The following is an 11,017-nucleotide window of genomic DNA, read 5'->3' as shown; positions in this document are numbered from 1 at the left end:
GACAAACAGACAGACACACGTCCGTTTTATTATTATAGATATTTTATCCGATATAACTTAATATTTCACACGTCAACGTTATTTGCGATAACTGATAAAATATTCATCTTGATCTCCAGCTGAAACCCTCAACACCTGAGTGATCCGACATAACACCAAGCGTTATCTCATGTAACGATGGACAAACAGTGCACCGTCACCTGGCTCATTTAGTACTAGGTGTACTGTGGGTCACTTCCATGGCATTTAATCAATCTCACAGTCAGCAAAGTCCAATATGTAGCAGGTTATGACTCACTTCACCCACCACTACTAACACCTGAGCCACGAGGTGAGGTACACACTATGGGGAGACATCAACACACACACACACACCTGCACCACCACATACACACAGATGCTCTCTATGATCATCTTACCAAAACTGGAATTGAATGCCACGACCGACTGACCGACAACATGGCTGTGTAAAGAGTGTTAAACCACATAATATAATACCTCCATAGTGACTGTCATCCTCCCAGTCGACCAGCCCATGACACCCGCCTCGTGACCACAACTCTACAGGTTTTCATCTAAGGTCCTGAAAACTAACCATGACAGAGCTAAACATATAATGAAGATGCCTTTTGGTAGGATTCATTAAGTACTCAATTACGTTACAATATCTGAAACTTCGTGTACTATTTCAGAATATGTCCCCAGGCGTATATTACTGTATATTTGTAGTGTATTACCAACAGGTGCCAGTATGTACAGTTGGGGACATTTCCGACTGGTACACTCCGCGTTGTCAATCCATTCTTTCCGTGAGTATCTGAACGTGAATCCGAAGCCTCTCAGTTATTCGGTGAGACGTGAGGTGCACACAGTAGCTTGGGACCACAATGGTATAATTTGACTCATTACATATGCCCGGCAACGTTTACATAGATTATTGATGTACAGTAGTATGGACGCTTCTAACGTGGAGTGAATATTACCGGTCCTGCAGTGGACAATGTAAGGCTGAAACAGTTGGTTACACAGTATAAATCTACCTCTTTATTTATCCTCAAGCAAAGTGTAAGAGACGTTAGTATAGTGCCAGACTTTATGTGGGTCAAGTGTTGTGGGGTGCAACTGTCCCCAGTCCTCTGTCCAGCGTGGGCAGAGACCTCCCGTCCCCTCCCCTTCGTCTCCTTACGTCACACCACCTCCCCTTAACATCATTTCAGTTGTTTACATTAAGACAGTTACAGGGTGTATTGAAAATGTGTTTGAAGGCTAATTTATCGTAGCACTGTTGACAACTGATGTTCGAAACGGAAATAGTTCTTTTATCACAACGGAAAATAATAGAAAATTTGGCGTTAAACCAAATGTATAACTTTATTTTTATTGCTTAATGGATGATAATGTGGTGAAAATAACGGGAAGAATGGATTGACAACGCTGAGTGTACTAGTCGGAAATGTACCCAACTGTACATTTTCATAGGAGGGTCTGTGTCTGTAATTTGGATGAGCTGACAGGTTTACAGGGCACATGCAATACAGTGTTGATCCAGCACTGTTGTAGCACTTGCATGCCTGCGTGAGCCAGGGCTGACACGCTAAGACTTAATGTAATCATATTGACTACTCAAGTTAGCAGTACAGTGCGTCGATTCTAACATTTCTAGTCTGTACCAGGCTAGATGCAGGTGACCAGTACACACTACTTGTTTAACAAATAAGTTAACATTAGTTATTTAAATCAGTTATATTTTATCAAAGTTATCCAATTAATGAAGTTCTCACTTACCTTTCTGACTGAACACTCGTGTACAGTTATTACCAGTTCATCACAACAAGTATAACAAATTCATTAATCCAATGTTTACATATCATGGCTCTCTCTGGGTATAAAATGCACACTGGGGTGTACAGTATTAAGTGTTACAACTTGTTCATGACTCAGTGTTCGTGTTTCCGATGACAAGATGCTTCAACACATACAAACTTATAGATTTAGAAGTACCCGTAGTACTAAATGTACACAAATTACTAATGCATATACTGTACTACTGTGAGGTGACGACAGCAGCCACTCAGGGAGGTACTACTGTAAGGTGACGACAGCAGCCACTCAGGGAGGTACTAACACTCAGACTTGGAAGGGCTTAGGCCTAACTACCTAAAGAGAGGCCTGGATCTTCCTTCTTCCTCTGTAAACACTATTGATGGCTTTTACTACACCCCCCCCCTCCCCACTAGTGCTGTGCCGGTCATCACACCACATAACACAGCATTACCGCCAGGTGACCACGACGTGCCAGCCACTCCCATCTACAGTTCTACCAAGCCAACCAGCGATCAGGAACACAACAGCCAAACAAATCACTTTACAACCAATTACAGCAGTCACGTGCCTGGAGCACCACTATTGACCCTTCACTTTCATTGACAATCGGCTAAACCAAATCTAACACTTCTTACAGAAATGAAAAATTATCTCGTCACATTCACTTCTCCCAGTACTGTGCTGTGTATATCGCTCTCTCATAGCTCCCCTCTGGTGCCCACATTGTTTAACACTCACTGACAAAATGCATAACACTGCAACTGATCCCACAGCCTAACTCATAATGCTGGGTCTGGGAGATTTCAACATCCACAACAATGAACGGTTAACGCACTCGGCTCACTCTGACCAAGTTGGTGTGGAGGAACCTTACACGGGATAGGAGTTGATTAAGACCATTTTCACCTGGGTCTAGCTCCTAGAAGGTAGTCCTCAACATTAAAACTAAAGAAGCATAAATATTTATTAATATTATATAAACTACAAGACGTTAGGTCCAGGTGGGTTTCCTCAAACTACCATAAAAAATGCCTTAAAATCAATTTATCTCAACTCAACTCGACTCAGCAAAGACTTCTGAAACAGTGTCCAATAATTATTCTCAAACGCCTTGAAAATAACAATTTACGTAGTGATCGATTGGCAGTGTTGTTCCCGCTGTAGTCACTCGGCTGTCGACCCTCCATCATTCTCAACACTTAAACAAAACAGACTGGACTGGAGGAACCCATGTTGTGGCTCTTGACATTTCCAAAGCATTTCAAGGTTTTACATAAAGCCCCACTTGTTTAAACTGACCTCCAATAGACCAAACCTCTTTAGTTCTTTTGAGTTCTTCTGTTCTACAAACTGTGTACTATAGTTCTGGAGGTTGTATCGGAGCACCTGTTGTTAGGGTGAGACACACTAAAGTGGCTGATCCCTGAGTACTTGTTAGGGTGAGACACACTAAGGTGGCTGATCCCTTAGTAGTTGTTAGGGTGAGACACACTAAGGTGGCTGATCCCTTAGTACTTGTTAGGGTGAGACACACTAAGGTGGCTGATCCCTGAGTACTTGTTAGGGTGAGACACACTAAGGTGGCTGATCCCTTAGTACTTGTTAGGGTGAGACACACTAAGGTGGCTGATCCCTTAGTACTTGTTAGGGTGAGACACACTAAGGTGGCTGATCCATGAGTACTTGTTAGGGTGAGACACACTAAGGCGGCAGGCCCCGTAGTACTTGTTAGGGTGAGACACACTAAGGTGGCTGATCCCTGAGTACTTGACGTTAGGGTGAGACACACTACTAAGGTGGCAGGCCCTTGGTACTCGTTGAGGGGGGTGGGGAGGTGAATAATGGATGACACACCACGAGACCAGCTGTTAAGTAGTGCTGGTAGTTGTGGTAGTTGTGGTTGTGGCGAAGGTAGTGATGGTGGTACTGGTGGTGATGGAGGGTGTATATTGATGTGTCGTTCGTGGTCGACATGCGATGTCTCCTCCTCCTTCAGGCTGATCCTCTACACTCCAACATGGGGTTTGTGTGGTGTCAAGGGAGTGAGGACCTTCGCTCACCCCGGCAAACAGGTAATGGTTTGTGTTATCAATATGCAGGCAGTGAACGTGTCGCTGGTGGGTGGCACGCGACCTCCCCTTTGGGTAGTTCCGCGTCGTATCAATCAATGTTCCTATCTTTCGGTGTGGGAATATTTTTTTTTTGCATGTCAGAGAGATACATCATCTCCCTCAAGAGGATCCTCCACGCACCGACGCTTGTTTAAGTAGAGTGAGCGTCGTTGCTAAGCTAAGTTAAGCTAGCCAGGAGGATGGAGGGGAGTGGCGTTAGCGTGTGTGTACTGACGTGTCACTGGCGGCACGCGACAGACTGTACACTATGGACTCAACACGCTCCAGTTAACCTGTGAACCCGCGAGTTACCTGTGGAGAGCTGATCACCTTATCTTACCTATCTGTGTAACTTTAGGTTACCTGTGAGGTATCCCCAGCTCACCTAGGGAGCTTTGCTAACTTCTCTAGACCTTCGGTTTGCGCCATGTAGATCCTCAGCTCAGTCATAAAGCCTGAATTTACCTGCGGAATCCCAGTTCACCTGCCAAGCCTTCATGAAGCCTCTGCATACGTGTGTAATCCCAGCTTATCTGCAAAGGTACATGTTAACTATGACATCTCAACTATTCTGTGAAACTTTAGCTTACCTGTGATGCCTCAGCATATATGTGGAGATGCATCTCACTTATGAACCTTCAGCTTACCTGTGGGAGACTGTTGGTCAGCGGCCTCGTCGCTCGAGAAGGTGAGGGAGCAGGAGCGACACATGCTGTCCCTAGGGCTGGGGTGCTGGCCTTCTCCCCGCCAGGCCCCACCTAGCCCTAAGTGGAGGTTCCGAACCCTTTCCTGCAGTCCCCGGAGCCTTCCCCGTGCCCACCCCCGTGCCCTCATCCGTTGCAACTTCTCCTCTAGGGCCGGGGGAATCTCACGGCGAAGACGACGAAGTCCTAGAAAACGAGCCTCGACCCAGGCCCAGTCTTGGCCGCCTCCGTCGTCCCTACTCCACCACCTGTCGTCTGGAGACAACGACGGCGACACAGGCGGGGTGTGGGGGCCTCCTTTGGGCCACGAGGAACAGCTTGAGCTGAGGTCAACTTCCGGGTCATTGTCAGAGTCACCACCCTCGCTCATGGCGGTGTCAGAGGCGTCGGCCAGGGACTCTCTCTCTTGGTGGTCGGGTTCTATGCAATTGGCGGAATAGCGGCGTCTGTAGAGCGTGGCGTCGGGGCAGCGGCCGTAGTGGTGATGTCTGCGGAAGCCCGACCGCTGGAAGGCGCCACTCAGGACGCGCGAGATGAGAAGCTCTGGTCCTGTTAGCGTCATCTGCTCCTTGAAGAGGTTGGCGTTGCCGTCATAGGAGCCGTTATAGGTGGCGTCGAGGGTGGCGCCGTTGGCCAGGGAGAGGTGGTGACGCTCACGTAGCATTGTGCTGCCCGAGGTTTTGCCCCCCAGGAGGGCCACGCCTGCCCCCTCCGTCACACCCCCACCAGGTACAGCCTTTCCCTGTGCCATGTTGGCACGGGGCAACGGCATCAAGAGAGGGAGGTTCATCTTGAGTGAGCCTGCACGACCAACACTCGCTCATCAACCACTATCTCACTAATGCCCACGAGACGCTCCCTCCACCGTGAGCAGCACCACGCATCAAGTTATCTCTGTCCGTCAACTCTCGCCTCACCACACACACATATCAACCGTGTTTACTCTTACAGCGACAGAATTTTTCAATCCGGTTTCCATCTGCACACACACAGTAATACTTGCCTCAGTCAATGACACACACTACTGAAAACTTTCCACCAGCTTCTTTACTCAGCTGACTACATGTGTGAGACACATACTGCTCTTCACTCAGTAAAAATCAAGCCATTTATTTTCTGCCAAGACTCCTGGTGTAGGAACAAAAAAAAGAAATTAAAACAGGAAAATTCTCAAGACGACTTTCATATTTTACAACGACGGTGAAAAAACAAGCGTGATGGCGTGACCAGAGCACCAAGAGGGCGGTGTGTGGGGGAGTAAGAGGGGAGAGAGAGGGAGGGAGGGAGTAGGAGGGAAGAGAGGTAAAGGAGTAAAGGAAGTTCGCTTGGCTGGAGCTACGAAGGAGTAAAGGAAGTTCGCTTGGCTGGAGCTACGAAGGGGAGGGGGTGTAGGGTGGCACAGGAGGGAGGAGATGGCACAGGAGGGAGGAGGTGTACAGGAGGGAGGAGGGTGGCACCTGAGGAGGGAGGAGGAGGTGTTACAGGAGGGAGGAAGAGGTGGCCTGAGGAGGGAGGAGGGTGGTACCCGGGAGGATGGTGGCACAGGAGGGAGGAGGGTGGCACAGGAGGGAGGAGTGGTACAGGAGGATGGTGGCACAGGAGGGAGGAGGAGTGGCAGGAGGGAGGGTGTAGTACAGGAGGATAATTGTAACACAGGAGGGAGGAGGGGTGTACAGGAGGGGAGGAGGAGGTAGTACGGGAGGATGGTGGCACAGGAGGGGAGGTGGCTGGGAGGAGGGGGAGAATTAACACAGAAGGGGAGGAGGAGGTAGTACAGGAGGATGGAGGTAGCACAGGAGGAGGGAGGAGGGTGGCACTGAAGGGGAGGAGGGTGGCACAGGAGGGAGGAGGAGTGAGCCTGGGGAGGATGGTGGCACAGGAGGGAGGAGAATTGGCACAGGAGGGAGGGTGGCACGGAAGGAAGGGGAGGAGGGTGGTACAGGGATAGTGTAGCACAGGAGGGAGGAGGGTGCTGAGAGGGAGGAGGAGGGTGGCACGGGAGGGAGGAGGAGGGTGTGTACCCGGGAGGGTGGCACAGGAGGGGGAGGAGGTGGTACAGGAGGGTGCTTTTGGAAGGGGAGGAGGTGGTACAGGAGGATGGTGGCACAGGAGGGAGGAGGGTGGCACAGAGAGGGGGAGGAGAATTGGCACGGGAGGGAGGAGGGTGGTACAGGAGGATGGTGGCACAGGAGGGGGAGGAGGGTGGCACAGGAGGGAGAATTGGCACGGAAGGGGAGGAGGGGTGGTACAGGGAGGGATGGTGGCACGGGAGGGAGGAGGGGTGGCACGAGGAGGGTGCTTTGGGAGGGTGAGGTACGGGAGGGAGATTGGCGCAGGGAGGGGGAGGAGGGTGGCACGGGAGGGGGAGGACGGTGGCGCGGGAGGGGGAGGAGGGTGGCAAGGAAGGGGGAGGAGGGCGTATACTATTCACCCTCCCACACACTGTATAGGATAGAATTTGAAACTAGAAGAAGTCTGGAAGGAGGAAGGGGGGAGGGGGGTGAAGGAGTGAGGGAGGGAGTGGAGGAGTATAAGTTGAAGGAGGGAGCGAAGGAGGGAGGTGAGTGGGATATATTTCTGCTGATTATAATAAAAATAAATAAAACGTTTGTGTACAATGACTCGTTCGTATAATAAATCTGAAAACGTTCCTCGAGTACAATATCTGAACACGTTTGCATATGAATGCTCGTTAGCGTAGCAGCTGAACAGGTTTACATATTAAGATACGTTTAAGCAGTACAGCAGGAAACGTTTGTATACTGACATTGAGAGTCGTTCTACTAATAAAGAATTGCCTGAAACGTTTACATTATCAACACTCGTTAAACCCGAAAAGGCCCTTGTATCCCGTTTCATAATAAATTCATGTAAAAAAAAAAATAAGGACTTGCATACCATAACCCACAACACCAAGACAGACAGACGGACACACACACAGTGACACGTGTTGCTGGGAATAACAGTAAATGTGTGTGGTAAATCAATATAACCTAACTCATCCCTAACTTAACTTAATCTAGCTTAACCTAAACAAACTTAAAAGTAATATTAACTTAACCTAACATAACAAAGCATAGGATAATTAAAACTCTTATCTAACCTAATTAAACCCTAATCTAACCAAATTTAATCCTAACCAAACTTCGACTAACTCAACCATAAACTAATTTAACTTAACTCAACCTAACCTAACCTACTTTTACCCTATACAACTTTACCAAACTTAACCCAACACTAAACGTACTCAGTATAAGTAATAAAATATTAACACTTAAAACTTGGGCTGGTGGGTTTTCTTCGTGTAGGATTTTTTAACTGCCTCAGAAATACTGTAAGTGTGTGGTAGCTGCGAGGAGATGGTCATAAAGTAGTACTGATAACGTGTCTATAATGGCGTATTGATGAAGTGTTTATAAAGGAGCACCGTAAATGTGTTTTCGATCCCAATAACTATTAAGTGTAATGCGGCAGTGTTTATTAAAGAGTTAGGGGAGAGGGAGGAAATATGCCGCACTTCCCATTACCCTTACTTCACCACGTCCGCCTCACCACTCCCTGGGGAGAACATTACGCCCCTCGCCATAAGTATATTTGCATAATCGGGCTGGTAAATTCGCCACATGCAGCAGGAGGAGGAGGAGGAGGACGAGGGCCTGCTGCAGGAGTACTCTTAAAGATGACCGTCACTTGCCCCAGTTGCTGCACGCCCGACACAACCTCCCTCCCTCCCACCAGTAACTGACACACAGAGTCCCCTCCCTCACCAGCCCCACGCTCCCACACAGCCCCCAAATGCAGAAATACCGCAGCGGCTCTCCGGACACAGCGCCTTCCTTCACCACCACACAGGTCCCTCCCACACAACACACACACTTACCATGGAGTAAAGACGTCTCCTACTGGTTTTCTCTACTACAGCTGTCTGAGGTCAACATGTCGACCTCCTTCTCCACTAAGAAACCTATGCAAGGACTGGTTATGAATCTACAACTGAAACAAACGTGACAACTACAATAATTCTCCCCACCAGCCATCTTGGGACGGATAACCAACCACGTGTAGCGGTCTGATATCCACAGCTGCATTAGACCTACAGGACCTACAGCCACCCTACTGTAGTTTCTGTAGCCTCTATGTTCATCCCGTGTATCCTCCTGTTCTGTGTAAACTGTGTCATCAGTCTCCATTGTGTGTTTTCAGTCTGTGGTTGTTGTTTTCTCTCATTAATCCGTTAATTATTATCATTATCCTCCCTCCTTCCTCACCCCGGACACATTTACTGTTGCTAGCACTCTCCCTTCATTACCACCCCTTCTGCCGTTCACCACCACCCACCCGTTTTCCATCACCCGTCTACCACCCACCCGTCCACCGCCACCAAGATGTGGGAGGGGTGAGGGAGGGAAATATGTGGGAAGGACGGTGTGGGAGGGTGATGAAGGAGGGGTGAAGGAGGGAAGGTATAAAAAAGAGTGAGAAAGGGATGAAGGAAAGGGCGAGAGATGGGATAAAGGGTAAATTTAGGATGTGGTGATTACTACAAGTTAAATCCATCCAATAAATACCCCTTTATTTTAATATAATTCCAATCAATAAATTTCTCCATCAACTCTTAACTTAACTTTAAATCGTCAGGAACTTGAATCAATTATCCAATATGAAGGAACTACCAACCACGACACACCCCCTCCACCAAGACGCCATAACCATCCAGCAACCACACGAGTGAATCTTATCAAGAACCGGAAGTAAAGACCGGAAGTGACATACGCACCAGGTAAGTCGACAAGTCTCTCTCTCTCTCAGGTCAGTACACGCAGTTTATATTCAGTCAATGGACTACCGTTAGGAGAGAGAGAGAGAGAGAGAGAGAGAGAGAGAGAGAGAGAGAGAGAGACCCACAACAGCACCACGGTCGTCTAGTTTACCTGGGGGGCCTCGCTGGACCCAAAGACCGCTCTGATACTTAAAGTCACGTTACAAGTAATAATATAAATCTAACATCACTTTAGCACACCATCTTTATGTTGTGACAGTGAACCAATGATGTACCCTCACACATCAACACTTACGAGGGGGAGAAAAAATTTAATAATAATAATAACAATAATAATAATAAAAAAAAACCCTGGCGTCACATCAACTAAGAGAAACTTTATGATACCTCTACACAGTGTAACCCTCCTCACACAGTGTAACCTCCCCTCTACACAGTGTCCCCCTGGACCCAGCTGAAGATTTTGTTCACCTTAGACAAACAATTAATGTCTCCAGTAAACACACGGGCGCTAAACCTGTACCCCCTCCATCACCCCTTGAGACACCAATCACCAGTTAAGTGTTCAAGATGTCTAACTAAAATACACTGTTGTAGTTGTGTTGATGTTGTTGTTATTGTTGTTGTTGTTGTGTTGTTATTGTTGTGTTGATGTTGTTGTTGCTGTTGTGGTGTTGCTGTTGTAGTGTTGTTATTGTTGTTGTTGTTGTTGTTGTTGTTGTTGTTGTTGTTATTGCTGTATTGTTGTTACTGTTCTTATAGCTGTAGTGTTGTAGTTATTGTTGTGTTGTTATTGTTATGCTGTTACTGTTGTTGTTATATTTTTTGTTGTTGTTATTGTTACGTAGTTGCTGTGTTAAAAGGAGAGAGACGAACAAAGTGATGACAGACAGACAAGCACAAGAGAAGGTGATCACAACAAAAGCTCCTCTTAATTGCGGGTCTTAATAAACTTCTTAGATAAGTACACAGCGACTGTAAGACGAGAGAGAGAGAGAGACTGCTGGCTGTAATGACGTCCCCCCCCCCTCCCCCTAAACCCCTCCCCTAAACCCCCCCCCCGTCCTCGCCCCCTCCCTGCCCTGTCCTCGCCCCTCCTCCCCTCACACTGACTAATGAGTGACGAGAGAAGATAATGGTTTGTACGTCCAATTTTTCACACACACACACACGTCATTAAGAAGGTCATTTAACACCAATAGTCAAACAAGGTCACTAAACACATCAATAGGTCATCATCAAAGTCATTAAACATAAATAGGTAATCAACAAGGTCATCTAACATCGATAAGTTATCAACAAGGTTATAATACATCAATAGGTCATCAAAAGGTCATCTAACACCATTAGGTCATCAACAAAGTCATTAAATATTAACAGGTCATCAACGACGTCATCAAACATCATTAGGTCATTATACGTTAATAAGTCGCCAATAAGGTCATTAAACATCAATTAGTCAATAACTTTCTAAAAAAATATAGCGACAATTTTCCCTTAAACTTAAGAGAGAATATGTCCAGTTAAGGTAGAGTCAAGGGGTAATATCGGCGCCATTTTCTTTTAATCTTAAGTCAGTGAGTCAGGATTTTTTTGTA

General features: G+C 47.2%; 1 protein-coding gene across 1 annotated transcript in view; it reads right to left on the bottom strand.

Annotated features, from left to right (window-relative positions):
* Window positions 1-4,559: 4,559 nt before the first annotated feature.
* Window positions 4,560-11,017, bottom strand: part of LOC121870573 — a 40,258-nt gene continuing 33,800 nt past the window's right edge. The window contains exon 2 of the mRNA XM_042372404.1: window positions 4,560-5,767. Within this exon, the coding sequence (XP_042228338.1) occupies window positions 4,560-5,429 (870 nt within the window). The 5' untranslated portion in view covers window positions 5,430-5,767. The remainder of the gene's footprint in view (window positions 5,768-11,017) is intronic.

This window comes from Homarus americanus, unplaced genomic scaffold (genome assembly GCF_018991925.1).
Source record: "Homarus americanus isolate GMGI-L3 unplaced genomic scaffold, GMGI_Hamer_2.0 scaffold56333, whole genome shotgun sequence".
In the NCBI taxonomy this organism is placed as follows: domain Eukaryota; kingdom Metazoa; phylum Arthropoda; class Malacostraca; order Decapoda; family Nephropidae; genus Homarus; species Homarus americanus.
The sequence above is the reverse complement of the archived record's forward strand: the minus strand, read 5'-3'. Positions and strand labels throughout refer to the sequence as shown.